At 42.9% G+C, this 17877-nt stretch overlaps 1 protein-coding gene across 2 annotated transcripts in view; it reads left to right on the top strand.

The window, feature by feature from the left end:
* PUS10 (pseudouridine synthase 10) overlaps window positions 1-17877 on the top strand; it is a 1838120-nt gene that overhangs the window by 1183878 nt on the left and 636365 nt on the right. For both annotated transcript variants that reach the window (XM_044055027.1, XM_044055017.1), the window contains one exon: window positions 4615-4740. In XM_044055027.1, the coding sequence (XP_043910962.1) occupies window positions 4615-4740 (126 nt within the window). The remainder of the gene's footprint in view (window positions 1-4614; window positions 4741-17877) is intronic.

The raw sequence follows: 17877 nt of genomic DNA, 5'->3' as shown, positions 1-17877 counted from the left end.
GCAAACTGGCTCAAGGACAGAACACACAGGGTTAGAGTTGCTGGTGCCATGTCAGACTCTAAGCCGGTCACGGCGGTGTCCCACAGGGCTCAGTCCTGGGCCCCTCTTGTTCGGCATTTATTTTTCTGAAGTGCAGGCAAACATAGGGGATTGTGGCTGACAAAATTTGCAGATGACTGCAAACTGGGCACCATAATTGACACTCCATCAGACACAGACATCCTCCAGAGAGGTCTCATAGAAATGGATAACTGGTGCCAGAGCCATGGCCTTAAGCTAAATGCCAAAAATGTATAGTCATACCCTTTGGGAAAAACAAGGTAACCCCTAATTACCACATAGGTGGTAATCCATTAAACACGGAAGAAGTTATCAGGGACCTGGGGACCCAAGTTGACAGTAACCTCTCTTTTGACACTCACATTGCCAAAGTGGTTAGGAAGACCTTCTACATTGCCCACCTGATCATGAAGGGATTCACATCCAGATCAGGAGAGGTCATTGTACCCTGTACTCTTCACTTATCAGACCAATGATTGAGTACAACGCCCCATTCGAATGAACCTTACCCGACACCTGCAGCAGTTGGAAAGACCCCAAAAGTTCCTCACCAAAAGGATAAAGGCTCAAACATATGTCATCGATGCCCGACTGAAGAAACTCCAGCTCTATTCAGTCGCATACCGTCTGCTCAGAGGTGATCTGTGCCTGACATACAAGGCCATGTCCAACCCGAATTAATGGACATGCTCCACCTCAAAAATCCAAATCCACCAGAGCCACGAGAGCAAGAGACTTAAACCTCAACACGGATATAAATAGGACGTGCTGGAGGGACAGATTCATCACCCAGAGACTCCCTACACTATGGAACAGAATTCCAGTCCATGTGAGGCAGAGCCCCTCACTGACTCTGTTCAAGAGAAATCTTGACGAGTGGATGGGAGATCGTAGGTTTACCCCGGGAATCATCTCTGTATCACTGCTGGACAGAGGCACAGCAAACTAATGGGTATAGTATTCTCATCCTAAGGGGTGGTGAAAGCCACACACACTCTGGCTAGGCTTATAAATGCCCTAGGGCAGATAGCTTAGTATGAACCTATGAACCTATAAGACGTCCAGGATGCATATTATCACATAAAGATCTACAAGTGCTCCAGGAGACATCTGCACTTCCGGCTGGGAGCCAGTCATTACCAATTCAGAGCACTGACATTTGAACTCATCACGTCCCCCAGGGTGTTTACTTAAATGCATGTTGTTAGTGGCAGCTCATCTGAGACTGCATTGATTCCAGATGTTTCATTACCTAGACGATTGGCTCCTGACAGCACTATCAAGGCATCAACGGGAATTGGCAACACAGTACCTCTTGCATGCCTTCCACCAGCTGGGGATCACAATAAATCTTACAAAATCAAATCTGATGCCTGTGCAGATGATAGAATTCATGGGAATGCAACTGAACACTGTCACACAAATATCAAGCCTGCCGTTACAGCGAGTATCTTCTCTGAGACATCAAATTCAACGCCTACTGGGTACGCCCTGTCCCCCAGCAAGACTTATTCTAAGAGCTGTAGGTTCCATGTCGGCTGCCATGCTTCTAGTGCACTTAGCAAGGTTCCATATATGATTACTTCAGTGGATACTGGTGGTATAGTAGTCCATCCTGTATCATTCCCCAACTGCTCCCATAAAACTGACTTCAATCTGCAGGCGGCATCTTCGATGGTGGATGTCATCAGATAATCTTCACCTAGGCAGACCCTTTTCTGTTCCACCCCCATCGACCAAAGTGATCACGTGCACTTCCTTATTGGAGTGAGGGGGGCATTTCAGACGAAGATTAGTCCAAGGCACATGGTCCATCTTAGAGACCAAATTGCACATCAACATTCTGGAGGTGAGAGCAGTCTTTTTGACGTTGCAAGTCTTTCAAGATTGTCTGTCTACCTCTGGGAATTATAGCAATTTATACAGGCAACATGTAGTGGTCTGGTATATCAGCAAGTGGGAGGAACCTGCTCTTACCCATTATGCAGAGAGGCTATGAGAGTGTGGGAATGGGTGATCTCCTTGAACTACTTTCTCATTGCAACACACATTCCTGGGGAGACCAACACTCCTGCAGACAGACTCAGCTGATCCATTCTGAGTCCTCACAAGTGGTCCCTGAATCATTCAGTACCAAACCAGATATTTTGCTGATGTGGCCAACCTTGCTGCGACCTATTTGCATCCCCCTTGAACACCAAATGCAGCAACTACTTCACACTGATCCTCCAAACCAGGGAGTCAGCTAGAGATGCTCTAATACACGATTGGCCTCTGGGTCTCCTGTACTCCTATTCCCCGATTCCATTTATACCGAAAATCCTACAGAAAGCCAGCAGGTTCAAGAGCACACTAATCCTCATATCCCCTTCTGACCTTGTCAGGTATGGTTCCCCTTCCTGCAGGCTCATGCAAAGTATCCACCATGGATACCGGATCCCAGATAGGAACTCACTTCTCACCTATCAGACCAGCAGTCCCCGAATCTAAGATCATTGAGACTAACCCCTTGGTTTCTCCACGTCCAATGATTCTAAGAAAGTCCAGGCTAGCCTCTCCTATCCAGGACATTATTCTTGTTTCTAAAAAACTTGCTACCAAAATAATTTACAATAGTAAATGGAAAAGATTTTCAGTGTGGGCACAGAATCAGAACATCAACCCTTTTTTAGCTCCCATTTCAGCCATCCTACTTTTCCTAAGTTATTTATTTCAAGAGAGAGCCAGTGTCTGTATAGTAAAATTAGAGTTGGCAGTGATTGCTAATTTTCATATCACAGATGATTCAGTCATTAGCTTCCATTTCAACATCTAGGTTTGCAAGGCCTTCATGAAAGGAATATTTCTTCTTAGGCCACCTGTTAAATCTCCTTCTCCCCTCTTGGGATCTGAATCTGGTTCTACAAGGTCTTACTCAGAGACCCTTCAAATTGGCTGATTCCTGTGACATGAAGTTTTTAACCTGGAAAAACATTTTTCTTGTGGCCATTACTTCAGCCAAGAGAGTATCAGAACTGAAAGTCTTGTCTTCTAAACCACCATACATCTAATTTTTCAAGAATAGAGCATCTCAGAGGACAAATCCTTCCTTTATGCCTAAAGTGGCCAAAGAGATGAACATAAACCAGTCCATTCATCTTCCAGTTTTCTTCTCCAACTACTCCAACAAGGGTCAATATGCATCACCTCCTTGATGTTCATAGACACTTGCATTTCTGTTTGCATAGGACAAGGGAATTTAGGAAGTCTGAGCAATTATTTGTCTCTTTTTCACCTAATCGGTTAGGCCAAGCAGTGTCAAAAGTAACTTCAGCTAAATGGATCACCAGCTATATCTCTATCATTTACTCCTTGAAGGGACTGCAATTGCCCCAACAACCGAAGGCCCACTCTAACAAATCAGTATCTACTTTTTCAGCTTTTGTGGCTAGAACTTCTTTTGATGACATATGTGCTACAGCAACCTGGTGCAAGTCACATACCTTTTTTTTCACATTTTAAACTGGATACAGTTTCCAGAAATAAAGCATCCTTTAGCTCCACGGTGCTCAGGCATATCCTTCCATAGAGGCCACCCAGGGTAATTATATAGCTGGGGACTCTGACCCATTGGTGAGGAATAATGAAATGGACAGCATCAGATTTAGGAGTTACTGTATCTACTTACCATAAATTGGTATCTGTGTTGCCCTATTTCATTATTCCTCACATCCCACCCAACCTTCCCACTTCCAGGAAGTCTAGAGGTTTCCAGGAGAGTTCTGAGTTTCATGGTTCTCTATTTTAAGCTCCAGCTGAGAGCATGGATATTATTGTTATTATTGCTGCTGCATTTCATAGTTGTTGCAGTCATATCTTTACTTCACCCTTTTCTGATGCTTTGAACTTGATCTGAGGAGTTGGATGAGATACAGGGCATTATGGTATTGGAAAGAGCTCAAGATTAGTAGCATTTGTCTTTTGGAACAGCCAGTTTGGATCCGATATCAGGTCCAAGGAGCCATTGGTTAGGAATAATGAAATAGGACAACAGAGACCGCAAGTTATGGTAAGTGCAAAACTTCTAATTTAGTGCACTGTTAATATATTAGAACTGGGTACACTTGTTCTTGAAGTATCCCTTTATTACACACAGGCGTTTCTTAAGTCAGTGTCATCTCTGTTTAGCATATGCCACCTTGCAACCAAACTATTTCTTCACTCATCCTGGTGTTCAAACTTAGTTCAGAATAAGCTTTTTTCCTTGGTTTATTAAGAATTTCAGGTGCTTCCTAATCTCCATCAAAGTAATGTTTTGCACTGTGTGAGAAAGCAAAAGATAATCCCATTCATAGCCATTTTTAATGAATGGATGAATGCTGCGGTGGAACATATTTTGAGTGGATACTGTTATTTTCAAATATGAAAATTAATATTTATACTGCATATCGGCAGTAGAAGTCTAAGGTCATAGTAAGCATAATGTTGGTGTAAGAAGTTTGACCTGTATCAAATGTGTGCATTTCAGGTATCATTTGTATAAAAGAAACCTTCTCTATTTTTTGTTGTTGATAGGGCGCTATAACAAATATTCCAGAACTTTACCACAGACACCTTGGATTATTGATGGAGAAAGGAAAATGGAGTCCTCAGTTGAAGAACTAATTTCTGAACATCTAATGCCAGCTTTTAAAGTTAGCCGTAAGTATCAGCTTAACATTTGTTTTAGAAAGTTAGTTGTAAATAGCAACGTTTACATTTGTTCTATGTTCTGTGTTGTAAACACCTTGTCTATCATAGTCAAAAATCTAAAACATATGAAGTAGAGAACTATGTACAGGCAGTGCTCCATGATCTTGCCTCTTCAGTTTTTACACTAGTTTCGAAAATTGTAAGTAAACTTCCTAAAAACGTTTGTTTCTCAGATTTTCTAAGTGTTCCCTGTCTGTCTTACATGTTTCCGAGGAATGCTTCTTTTAAGTTTCTCTTGCATTTGTTAAGCAGTGTTTCCTTTAATGGCATATGCAGTTCTTTTTATATTTGCATAGTCATTGATACTAATGTTTGAACTTAACTCAGAACAGGCTTTTCTCCTGGGCTTAACCATTTCTTATGCTTCCTGGTCATCATCAAAGTTATAAGTCACAAAATTTAAGAGAAACCCATTCATGTCCATTGTTTTCTGCTTAAGGCTTTTTATTTGCAGTTTACTTGAGAGTACTTGTGATATCAGCAGGCCTTATAATAATGTTTACGTTATTCTGTAAACTTTTCAATGCATTTCTGTCATTGAAAGTTAAATTGTACTTCATCCTACCTCTAGAAGTACCTTTACAATCATCATAAAACTTATAAATATCATCTTCCATCAATTTCATATATGCCTCAACCAAAGGATGATTTATAGGGGTGAACGTGCTAAGTTTTTTGAAATGAGGACAGACAATGTTGGAATCTCGAACGCTGTCATCTCTGGTTGAATTACCATAGTGAAAGTGCAACATAATATTCCTGCAAAAAAACTTTAAATCCAAAATAGTATCAGATAATTTACTTCTACATGATGGAATAAAACTCAACCCCTTGCATAGAACACCTGTCTCATAAGATGTTAGAACATGTGAGGAGATATTCAGGATTGGTGACCTGGTACTTTCCCCCACATCTTCTTCAAGGTTTGTTTGCGACTGTACTCCCCTGAAAGCTTCCTCTTCTGATGTCCCCTGCTTATGGACCTCATCCATCTCCCAACCCTGACGGGTAGGGGAAAAGGGAGGTCACCCAGGGAACCACTCATCAAATTACATTTATCTATACCAGGGTTGTTCACAATACATTTATCTTTAGGTCTAACGACCAACTCTCTATTATTAATATTGGACTTGTTGTTAATAAAAACATTTGGGTAAAGGTTCTGTCTCGTAGGATTCAACGAGGCAGACATGCCATTATTAACAGACATTACATCAATCAATTCACCATTAGTATGCTCATCCGAACATCTCTCAGATGCAATATTGACAACATCATCTTTAACTGAAACTATGGCGTCCATATCACCAGAAGTTGCCATAATTCTGTTGTTAACCCTGTCAATAGAAGGCAGGCTATCAACATTATTCACAACTGACTTAGAGGTCAATAAAGTCTCACTAACAACTGGTGTACCTTCACCAGTTGTGTTGACATTCCAGTTCGTATTTCTATCATTCATCTGTCCCGCTCGAGGCCATAAAGATACATGGCCCATTCTAAAGTCATTATGGTCCCTCAATATTTTAGTCTTTTTCTGCTGTAGCAGTTTCCATTCAAAAATCGCTACACCATCAAGTAAACTTTCGAGTAGTGGATTCAAAGTCTCTCTGGAGTATTTACTAAATAAAATATCTTGTTACTGCCTGAGGACTTCTCTTAATTTATCCTCTTCAGGACTAAAAAAGTAATTCAGTAACCGCATGTATTTTGCGCTTACCTCAAGATTTAACTGTTGCCATCTGGTCAGTAACTCAGGATAATGTGAGCCTTGGGTGGGCATATTTAACATCCGTAGACCTCGTGGAACAATTTTCTTCTCCAAACAATACTCAAAATGCTGGCATTGTAATTGTAGTCTCTTTAGTTTCAAAAAGACCCGCTCTGTATCCTCCATATTCCACTGTAGTTGCTCAAACTCCTGGGTTGCAGTAGTAGCATCATTGTCTACGCCCTCAGTATCAAGTTGCCATAGCAAACTTCTATCCTTTCCAAATATTTAGTAAAGCGTTCAGAAAGAATGCCCTCAGTCCTGCTAATTCTAGCCGGATTGTAATCCAATTTCACGGTCACTGAGGTATCTGTAGCCATGTCCCCGTAGATTAAAGCACAGAAAAAGAATAAAATCAGTAAACACAAAATAATCCACTGGGTAAATGCTGCGTTGCTCATGTTCAATAAAATAAAATATATCAAGTAGAGGAACAACAGTGGAGCGACCAAGGCAACAAAAGTTACTGAATCCTTTACCATAGAGGAACAACAATGGAGCGACCAAGGCAACAAAAGTTACTGAATCCTTTACCATAAAAACATTTTGGTAAAGGATTCAGTAACTTTTGTTGCCTTGGTCTCTCCATTGTTGTTCCTCTACTTGATATATTTTATTTTGTTGAACGTGAGCAACAGAGCGTTTACCCAGTGGATTATTTCGTGTTTATTGATTGTATTCTTTTTCTGTGCTTTAATCTACAGGGACATGGCTACAGATACTTCAATGACCGTGGAATTGGATTACAATCCAGCTAGAATTAGCAGGACTGAGTCTGTTCTTTCTGAACGCTTTACCAAATATTTGGACAAGGATTGTGAACAACCCTGGTATAGATAAATGTAATTTGATGAGTGGTTCCCTGGGTGACCTCCCTTTTCCCCTACCCGTCAGAGTAGACAGGGTTGGGAGGCGGACGAGGCCCATGAGCAGGAGATATCAGAAGAGGAAGCTTTCAGGGGAGTACAGTCACAATCAAACCTTGAAGAAGATGTGGGGGAAAGTACCAGGTCATCAATCCTGAATATCTCCTCACATGTTCTAACATCTTATGAGAGATGTGTTCTATGCAAGGGGTTGAGTTTTATTCCATCATGTAGCAGTAAATTATCTGATACTATTTTGGATTTAAAGGTTTTTTGCAGGAATATTATGTTGCGCTTTCACTATGGTAATTCAACCAGAGATGACAGCATTAGAGATTTAAACATTGGCTGTCCTCATTTCAAAAAACGCACCACGTTCACCCCTATAAATCATCCTTTGGTTGAGGCATATATGAAATTGACGGAAGATGATATTTATAAGATGTTAAGTTGTCTATCTCGCCTTCATTCTTGCTGGATGGGTTCGGAGCCGACCTCGGCTCCGACTCGGCCACTCTAAAGCTCGAGAGTTGGTTCCACCGGCTCGAGGCTCCCCTTATATCCCACAATGCTAGGCGAGAGTTACCTCAGATCTCGTTTGCCGCTACAGCTTCGAGGTTGGTTTTTCTACCGGTTCCTGGTAAGTTTTAACTTTTTCTATAAAAAGTTACTCTTGTTTCCCCTTTTTTAGTTTAATTATTCCTAAATTATTGTAGTTCTTTAAAATCTATCCCCGAACCTATTTTCTTCCCGTTTCTTGTCAAAAGAACTTTTAGTTCTTCCCTTGGGCCTTAGGCCTTCCCTTCCCTAGGGAGTGTTTGTGTAGTGTACTACTGCTTATTGTACCTGTTTTTAGTATAATTTTAATATAATTGTGTTTTTTGACAGGGTATAACTGGTGTGTTTGAGTGTGTGTTTGTGTTCACCAGTTAGGCTATGTCTAAAGAAGCAAAGGTCTCCGGATTCAAGAAGTGTGATGCGTGCTGTCAGAAAATGTCTCTGACAGACGCTCACACTTCTTGTGTCTATTGTCTGGGGCCTTTGCACCTGCAGGACTCCTGTGCTGTCTGCCATGGCTTCAGCCCCAGGGTCCTGCAGGAAAGGAAAAACAAGCTCATTTTGAGAGGCTTGTTGAAGCCTGAGGATTCCCTGTCTGTCTCAACAGGGAAGCCCTCTAAGGCATCGAGGTCTTCGGCTCCGGCTTCTGAGCCGAGACCTCAGGTTGTTCAACCTTTGCCTTTATCGGCTCCGGCTGGAGCCGATAAGACTCAGTCCACAGTTTCTGTGGCTCCCTCGGCTCCGGCCGGAGCCGAGGTTATCGAGGTACCCGTGTCGGCTCCGACAAGATCTTCCGAGCCGACAACCAGAAAGAGGTCTAGGTCACCTTCTCTTGGCTCCGTTCATTCGGCTCCAGGTTCTCCCCTGCTGTCTGAACGGAGCCAAAGGTCTCATTCCTCTAGGTCATCGAGGTTGTCCGATCATGACCTTCAGAGGGTGGTGAGTCGACTACTCAAGTCTGAGGCACTGGCCCAGATGCTTCAGAGCCCGACTCATCAGTCGGTGCCTGTCCCGGTCCATCAACTCCTTCCTCCTTCGACTCTCTTGAGCTCGGAGCCGGGTCGTGTCGGAACCGAGACTGTGGTCACCTCGGAGCCGAGACAATTGTCTTTGGCTCCGTCGTCGGCTCCGTTTTCTTCCATGGAGGAATCTCGGCGCCGGACTTCCCTCGTCGGCTCCGAGGGGGTGAGTGGCATCGGACCCTTGTCCGACCCCCCTCTCCCTCTCGGTGCTTCGGCGCTGGTGAGTTCGGCTCCGACATCGGCCTCGGAGCCATCACTGTCGGTGCCGAGGGAGGTCCTTAGCTCCTCGGAGCGGACCTCTGGCTCTGCCTGACAGGGGTGCTTTCGAGGTCATGCGGAGTGTGTTAGAGCCTGGCTCTACTCCACAGTCGGCTCCGTCAGCCCCTCCCTCTATGCTGCCTCAGGGTAAGTCGACTCACTCCCTCATCCCGGACCGCAGAGAGCCAACTCCTCAGGAGCCCCTGTGGGATTTCATCCTCTTCGAGGCCTCTCCTGATTTGGCAGAAGAGCCCCTCGGAAGAGGAAGTGCAAGAGGAAGCACATTGACTCACCTGAGTCTATCACGTCCGACACAGATCTGGATGATTCTGAGGGTTCCCCGTTCCCCTTCTGAAGATGTCTCTTTGCAGACATTCTGGAGATCCTTAAACAGAGGGAAATTGGCCAGCCCTCAACCCTTCGGAGGACGAATCTGTGTATCTTGAGGCGTTTGGCTCTCGTCCTTCCACCTCCTGGGTGTCCCCCCCCCTTCGACCCCCTCATGCAGGTGGTTGCTAAAAAGGCATGGACGGCTCCTGATTCAGTGGACCCCACTCCCAGGAGACCCTCCAAATTCATCACAGCTCCAGCAGACAAGGAATTTTTATCAAAAGGAGTCTCTGTGGATGCTATGGTGGTAGCTGCCGCCACAAAGAAGGAACTGGCTGATCCTTCAGTGCCTGTCCATCCACCTAACAAGGAATCTAGGTCCATGGATAGGTACGGGAAGCGGATGTTCTCCTCATCGACATTTACTATGCGTTCGCTGAATTACCTGTGCCATTTCACTCGTCTTCAAAGGGACTTGATCAAAGAAGCGAGTGAAATGCTTAAGGACCCTACAGCTACGGGTTTCCAAGAAAAAATGAACACGCAGCTGGCTATCCCTAATTCTATTTCCAACTCCTCCATGCGCCTCCTCTCTTATGCGGCCGATGGAGCGAGCAGAGCCGCAGGAACAGGGGTAGCCTTACGTAGGCACGCCTGGATGCGGCTATGCAATTTTGTGGAACCTTTCAAGACGTCTTTCACAAACTCCCTTTTGATGGATCATCCCTTTTGGTCCACAAGTGAAAGAAACCCTGACTAGGTGCGAGACGGATGGCAAGACCCTTTCTGCCGCCGGAGTCCGTTTTCCACTCCTTCTAGGCCTTACCCCAAAGGCCAGAAGGGGAAAGATGTGGTTCCGTAAACAATCTCAAGGGACTTCGCCTGACGACAGAGTCGGTTCCCGCCAGAGGCAGAGGGGAACAACAATGGTAGACGTCGCCCTAGAGGCAGAGGGGGTCCGCAGAACCAGGGCAATCGAGAAACGTCTTCCGATAAGCCCTTTCAGCATCCCTGAGGTGTTGCCCGACTGCCCATCTTCGGAGGCAGTCGGGGGAAGATTGTCACTGTACCCAGAAGCCTGGCTATCCCTGACACAAGACAAATGGGTACAGTCCATCATTTCCGAAGGTTACTCTATTCCCTTTCTTCGTTTTCCAAGTCAGTCAAAAAAATCCCTTCCAGATGTTCCACCCGCTCAAAGGGATATAGCAGCTTTGGAAATTTCAAAACTGCTTGCAAAAAGAGCTATTCAGCCAGTGCCAGCAGACCAACTAGGATCCGGAATCTACTCAAGGTTCTTTTTAGTTCCAAAGAAAACAGGGGACTGGAGACCAATTTTGGATCTCAGTATCTTGAACAGATCGGTCAAGAAAACAAGATTTCGGATGGTCACGCTGCAATCCATTCTTCCCCTGTTGGGAAAAGGAAACTGGATGTGCTCTATAGACCTTCAGGACGCGTACTATCACATAAAATGAACAGGCGCTCCAGAAGATTCCTCCGCTTCAGGCTGGGAACCAGTCATTTTCAATTCAGGGCCCTGCCCTTTGGTCTCACCACTGCCCCGGTGTTTACCAAATGCATGGCAGTGGTAGCTTCTCACCTGAGACGACAAGGATTCCAGGTGTTTCCATATTTGGACGACTGGCTCCTCACAGCTCCCACCAAGCATCTCCTTTTGATGGCCAGAGATTACACTTTTCGTCTGTCAAGAACTGGGTATCTCAATAAATTGCGAAAAGTCTGTTTTGTCGCCTTGTCGTACTATTACCTACATAGGCGCAAATTTAGATACTGTAAACATGTCTGCAACACTAACGAACCAAAGGATATCAGACATTCAAAATTGGTGTCTCTTCTTCTCAACAACAACAGAGCCAAGGCCAGGATAGTTCTAAAGGTGTTGGGAATCATGGCAGAGGACATACCTCTCCTCCCATTGGCCAGATACCACATGCGGATCCTTCAGTGGATGCTTTTTTCTCAATGGTCATACCAGGAACTTCCAATGTCTCACACCATTATGATCACGCAAGCGTGCAAAAGCATCTCATGTGGTGGATGTCTTCCCCAGCTCCTGTTGGGGAGACCATTTGTTCCACCTCCTCCGGTTGCTATTCTGACAACGGATACCTCCCTGATCGGGTGGGGGGGGCATTATCAGGGCAGGACAGTCCAGGGCACATGGCAACCAAACGAATGCCACTTGCACATAAATGTTCTGGAGATGAGAGCAGTGCTTTTAGCGTTGCAAGCCCTTCAAGACTCTCTTCCCTTGGGAACGATTGCAATCCAGACAGACAATATGTCTGTAGTGTGGTACATCAACAAACAAGGCGGAACCAGATCATACCCCTGTGTCGAGAAGCACTCAGACTGTGGCAATGGGCGATTTCTTCTCAGCGTTTTCTGATAGCAACGCACATCCCGGGAAGTCCAATCACATTGCGGACAAGTTGAGCAGAGCTATTCTCATGCCTCACGAGTGGTCTCTGAAAGACTCTATAGTGAGAGAGATATTTCTCAAGTGGGGTCAGCCTTGCTGCGATCTTTTTGCTACTCCCCAAAACAGCAAGTGCAGAGAGTACTTCACTCTATTCCCTTTACCAGGCCAACCCAGCAGGGACGCTAGTCCAAGTTTGGCCCGGGACTTCTGTATGCATTTCCTCCTTTCCCACTGATCTCTCAAGTAATACAGAAAGCTATCGCTCAGAAGGCCTCATTGATCCTCATTGCTCCTTACTGGCCTCGACAAGTGTGGTTCCCCTTTCTACATCGATTTCTTTTGGAGCGACCGTGGAATCTGGACCTAGTTCCAGATCTTTTGATCCATCAGTCGGGTCAGTTTCATCGCTCCCTCCCTCTCTGAACCTCACTGCTTGGTTCCTCCACTTCCAACCGTAGCCAGGCTTCCTCAATTATCTCACTCTGTTAGAGATATTTTGATAGCTTCCCATAAATCTTCCACTCGAAAGATTTATTTGAGTAAGTTGAAACGCTTCTCATATTGGGCACAAGGAAAGGACATAGATCCTTTCACCGCTTCCATCCAACTAGTCCTTGATTTTCTAGCTGAACTCTTCCATGCAGGTTCATCTCCATCTACTCTTAAGGTTCAATTGGCAGCTATTTCTAATTTCCATGTGGGTATTTCTGAATCTGCCCTAATGTCCCACAAACTCTGCAAAGCCTTTTTGAAAGGAGTTTTTCTTCTCAGACCTCCTGTAAGAAATCCTCCTTCTCCTTGGGACCTAAATTTAGTTCTTGCTTCTTTGATTCTTTCCCCTTTCGAACCTGCAGCTTCATGTTCCTTAAAGTTGTTATCATGGAAAACTCTCTTTCTGGTGGCTATCACATCAGCTAGAAGAATTTCAGAACTTCAAGCACTCAGTTGTCGTTCTCCTTACCTTATGTTTCATAAGGACAGAGTTTCCTTACGAACTAACCCGTCCTTTTTGCCTAAGGTGGTTTCAACATCAAATCTAAACCAATGCATTGACCTCCCTGTCTTTTTCCCGGAGTATTCAAATAGGTCTGAACAAAAATTACACTACCTGGATGTTCATCGTCAGTTAAGGTACTACTTGGACAGGACGAAACTATTCAGAAAATCTGATCAGCTGTTTGTCTCCTATGCGGAAAGCAGAAAGGGACTTCCAGTTTCAAAGGTATCTTTATCCAGATGGCTAACATCTCTGATTACCCTTGTTTATGAGATTAGACACCAGAAACTGCCTAATAAACCTAAAGCCCATTCCACCAGAGCTTTGGCTACTTCTCTAGCCTTCCAAGACAGACTGCCTATTGACACCATTTGTGCAGCGGCTACTTGGGCTACTCCTCACACTTTTATTTCCCATTATAAGTTGGATTTAGCTTCTAGGCATAGAGCTAATTTTGGTTCCACTGTTCTCAGGAGTCTGTTCCGTTAGGCCACACGGGACAAGGTGCTAGGGACGCGGTCCCATCCAGCAAGAATGAAGGCGAGATAGACAACTTAACATATAGAAGTTATGTTCTTACCATAACGTTCCATGTTAGTTGTCTTCTTCTCGCCTTCTTCTTGCGTCCCACCCTCCTTCCCCCTGGCCTGGACAGACCTAGAGGAGTTGTGATCGTGACCTCTCTTTCTACCACCTCTTTCTTAGCTATATGCTATTTTGCATATTCTTGTTTCAGGATGTAGGTCACCCTTCTTCTCCCTGTTGTTAGAGGTGGACTCTGTTATAGTTACTCTGTTTTATACTGTTACTATCATAAGCTGGGGTTAGCTTACAAACGAGATCTGAGGTAACTCTCGCCTAGCATTGTGGGATATAAGGGGAGCCTCGAGCCGGTGGAACCAACTCTCGAGCTTTAGAGTGGCCGAGTCGGAGCCGAGGTCGGCTCCGAACCCATCCAGCAAGAAGATGGCGAGAAGAAGACAACTAACATGGAACGTTATGGTAAGAACATAACTTCTATTTTTATGATGATTGTAAAGGTACTTCTAGAGGTAGGATGAAGTACAATTTAACTTTCAATGAGAGAAATGCATTGAGAAGTTTACAGAATAACGTAGAAATTATTATAAGGCCTGCTGATAAAGGAGGTTTAGTGGTTGTGATGGATATCACACATTATATTAAGTCTATGGAAGGGATGTTGAGTGATGTCAACTATTATAACAAAATAACTGCTGATGAGGGTCATAAGATTATATTAACTGTTCAGAATGCTCTGTTGGATGTATTTACTGGGAATTTGATATCGGAAGATACTTTTAACTATCTTAGGATCTCCGACCCTTTGTTACCTATAGTGCAAGGACTTCCTAAGGTCCATAAACATATGTATGACCCACCCATGAGACCCATCATTTCAGATGGGGGATGGATCACAGAGCCCTTATCTATCTATGTGGAGAAACATCTTAGACCCATTATTAATATGAATAGGGTTGTTTTGAGGGACTCTAAACAATTTCTTCTGGACTTCTATGAATGTGTACAAGGATTACATGATCTTGAAAATTTATTTTTTGTTACCATGGATATTCAGTCTCTTTTTACAATGATTCCCAATGATTTGGGGTTGAGATACGTACATGAATACCTTGAAGTTAATAGTGAGCATCAGGTCACTCAAATTGAGCTTATTTGTTATTTTTTGGAAATTATTCTAGAGAACAACCTCTTCACATTCCATGGAGAAATTTATGTTCAGAAACACGGCGTAGATATGGGCACTTCTTGTGCCAATAGCTACGCCAACATGTTTCTTGCACATTGGGAGAATATTATTTTGTTTAAGTTGGAGGAATTTCTAACTAATGTGGTGTTTTACTGATGTTTCGTCAATGATTTGTTCCTTCTTTGGAATGGAACTATAGCCGAATTAAATCATTTTTATGATCTCATGAATGGGCTGATTGAGTGCTTGAGATTTACTATGAATTTTTCTAGTACCCATATTGAGTTTTTGGATTTGTTTATAGAGAAGCTAGATGGTTCTATTATCAACACGGGTATTTTTTGTAAAACCTGCTATAGGAATACCCTTTTGAGTAGGTCAAGCATGCATCCCAATTATATTTTTTGGAATTTAATGCGAGGACAGGGTATTAGAGCGTCTAGGTTGAACCCTACATTAGAAGGCTTTGAATCTGAGATTATGACCTTGGAACAGAGATTGTTAGAGAGGGGCTATGGAAAGGAGGAGATCTCCAAGAGTTGGTCTGATCTTGATTTCCTTAGGAAGGGCACTGCAGCCCCATATTATGGTCCTGCTGTTGAGGCGACAGTGGGTACACTCGAGGATCCCTCTAATGAGAGGGGACTTGTGAAGATTCCCCTGTTTTATACACAGAATAACAGACAACTAATTGAACATTTCAAGCAGCATTGGTCCATTTTGCAGGTAGATTCAGCAATTGGTGATATAGTTGGTAATAGACCTTTGTTCCTTTATAAAAATAGGAAGAATTTGACGAGGCTATTGTGCCATGGTAGGGACTAAAAGACGACTTTTACTGGAGCAGGGGTTACTCAGCCATGTGGCAGTTGTAATTTTTGTGGTTTGATTAATACCTCTGCTTCTTTCTATCATCCTGATTTACATAGAGAATTTATTTTTCACACGGATGCTAATTGCAGGACCTCAAATGTAGTGTATTTAGCTGAATGCATTCATTGTAAGTCATTTTACACTGGGAAGATGAATAGGTCACTGTCATAGGAAAAATAAACTTTAAAAATTATCAATACACGGTAGGTTCAGGTTAAGGCACTTTAATCTTGCAGCAAAGAGACAAAAACGTGCTAATACAGAGTTTGTCTAACTAAAATCAGGAAGTAAGTCTATCTTTATACACTTTCTAACAAGACATTGCCTACCAAGCTGACGTTAACAGATCACAAGTTTTAACATCATCATTACATAGCAGCTGTTTATCCATAATTTTCTGCTTGCACTATCAATTTTATGAAAAACTTCCTAAGAAAAACAACGTGGCCTTGGTGACCAGTGGTTAGATATAGTTTCTCACTATGTTATGTTTCCATTCAAGGTATTATAGCTAATTCAAGCACAAAGCAAGTACAGATTCTTCAAGCAGTCCTTTGTCTTATGTATCTCTTCTTTTCCGCAGCTGTGCATGTTCTCATAACACGAACAGAGCTAATTGTTCAAAATCATAACATTATAGAATATGGTATTGTTTCATTTATTACTTCCTGACCTAGCAGATAATCACCTGCTTCTCAGTACATTTCCAAAAGGCATAAACATGAATTTTGCTGTGCTAGCAATTACTAGATAAGGGGGCATCTTGCAAGTTTCAGTAAGCATACTGCAGTTTCAAAAAGCATCTTATAATTTCATACAGAATTAAGCTGTATATAAAATAGAATGAAAATGTGTTAACTCTTTTAGCTTCTAATAAGCACTAGACATATACATAAATGCATATTTCTCTGACATTTCCCCCCTGTTAATACTTTTTATTCTATTTTCAAAAGCATAAACAGTTTACTTCTTCTCCTAACCTCTTCCATTCCGGATTTTCAGTTAAGAGAGTCATGTAGTTTAGACTTATGAAAGCATTTCAATTTTTAACAACTCTTCAATTTCAGTACTTTGATACAAAGTCTCAGAAACTGACATGTCTATAAAATCTTTGATTAACTTTTTCATGCAGGGAATACCACAACAAATGCATGCTCCTAATAGGAGTAATCCCACACAAATAGCAATCAGGGTGTTCATTATGATGGAACCCCACCCCCCCAAACAAATTCTGGAAAAAGTCCGTCAGAGGGTTTGGGCCTGGTTTGGTCATGGTCGACACTTGCTGGATCACCTCAAGATGGTCGTTTATCTCGTGCTGGTTGTCAGGAATATATGAACAGCATTCTTCTTTGATTAAAGCGCACGTACCATATCTCGCCGCTAGGGTGAAGTCAAGAGCCATGCTGTTTTGAAGTACCACAGTTCTCATAGCATTTAGTTCATTAATCACTAATTTGAGAGCAGAAAAAGTTGCATTGCCCATAACTTCGAGAAGGTTGGACAGTTTTCTCAGCTCCCAAATCGATTTCACTGCGCCATATGCAGGGGCTATGCCTGCCCATGATATAATAGTGTCACTCAAGTCCATATGTGTCAGTTTATCTTTGTTTTTCATGGAGTTATGGTTTCTCCACCCTGCTTCGATTCGTCACACTGGATTCTCAGGTCTCTTGATTGGACTTCTGGGTTTACTGCTAATCTCTCTGACATTTTGAATTTTCCCCTGAGGTAAAGCTGCAGTGTGTCGTATGGCCGGAACCAGGTAACCCAAAAAACAACTGCCGGACCAATTCTCAGGTAGCCATTTATATGCTATTTTCCCACAAACAAAATAACAATTCTCTACTTTAGTATTGATGTATGCTCGCCCTGCATGAAACATTTTTTTATCAATAATAGAAAGTTGCTTCAAAAGAACAGGATTATGCTGTATTTCACTAACAGTTCTCTTCATTTTTTCAAAATATGAGTCATAGTTCGTATCACAGATAGTTTCTGCCTTATTAGCCTTAATATAACATTTATAAGAAACAGTCACATTGCAATTGCTCCAACCCACCTGAATAGTGTCATTTTTATAAAAACGTACAATCCCTTTTTGTGTAACAGGTAGGTACAATGCTGTTTTGTTTTGTGATTTTACGGGTGTAGTATCAAAAATCAAGTTTTCCCAGGTCTCATTGACCCCTAGGGGGACAGCAGTCATCAATAATCCCCTGTATGCTGTTGGTAT

Source organism: Protopterus annectens, chromosome 1.part2 (genome assembly GCF_019279795.1).
Source record: "Protopterus annectens isolate FY-2018-M chromosome 1.part2, PAN1.0, whole genome shotgun sequence".
NCBI classification, from domain to species: Eukaryota; Metazoa; Chordata; order Ceratodontiformes; family Protopteridae; genus Protopterus; species Protopterus annectens.
Note: the sequence above shows the minus strand (reverse complement) of the source record. Positions and strands in the feature narration are given on the sequence as shown.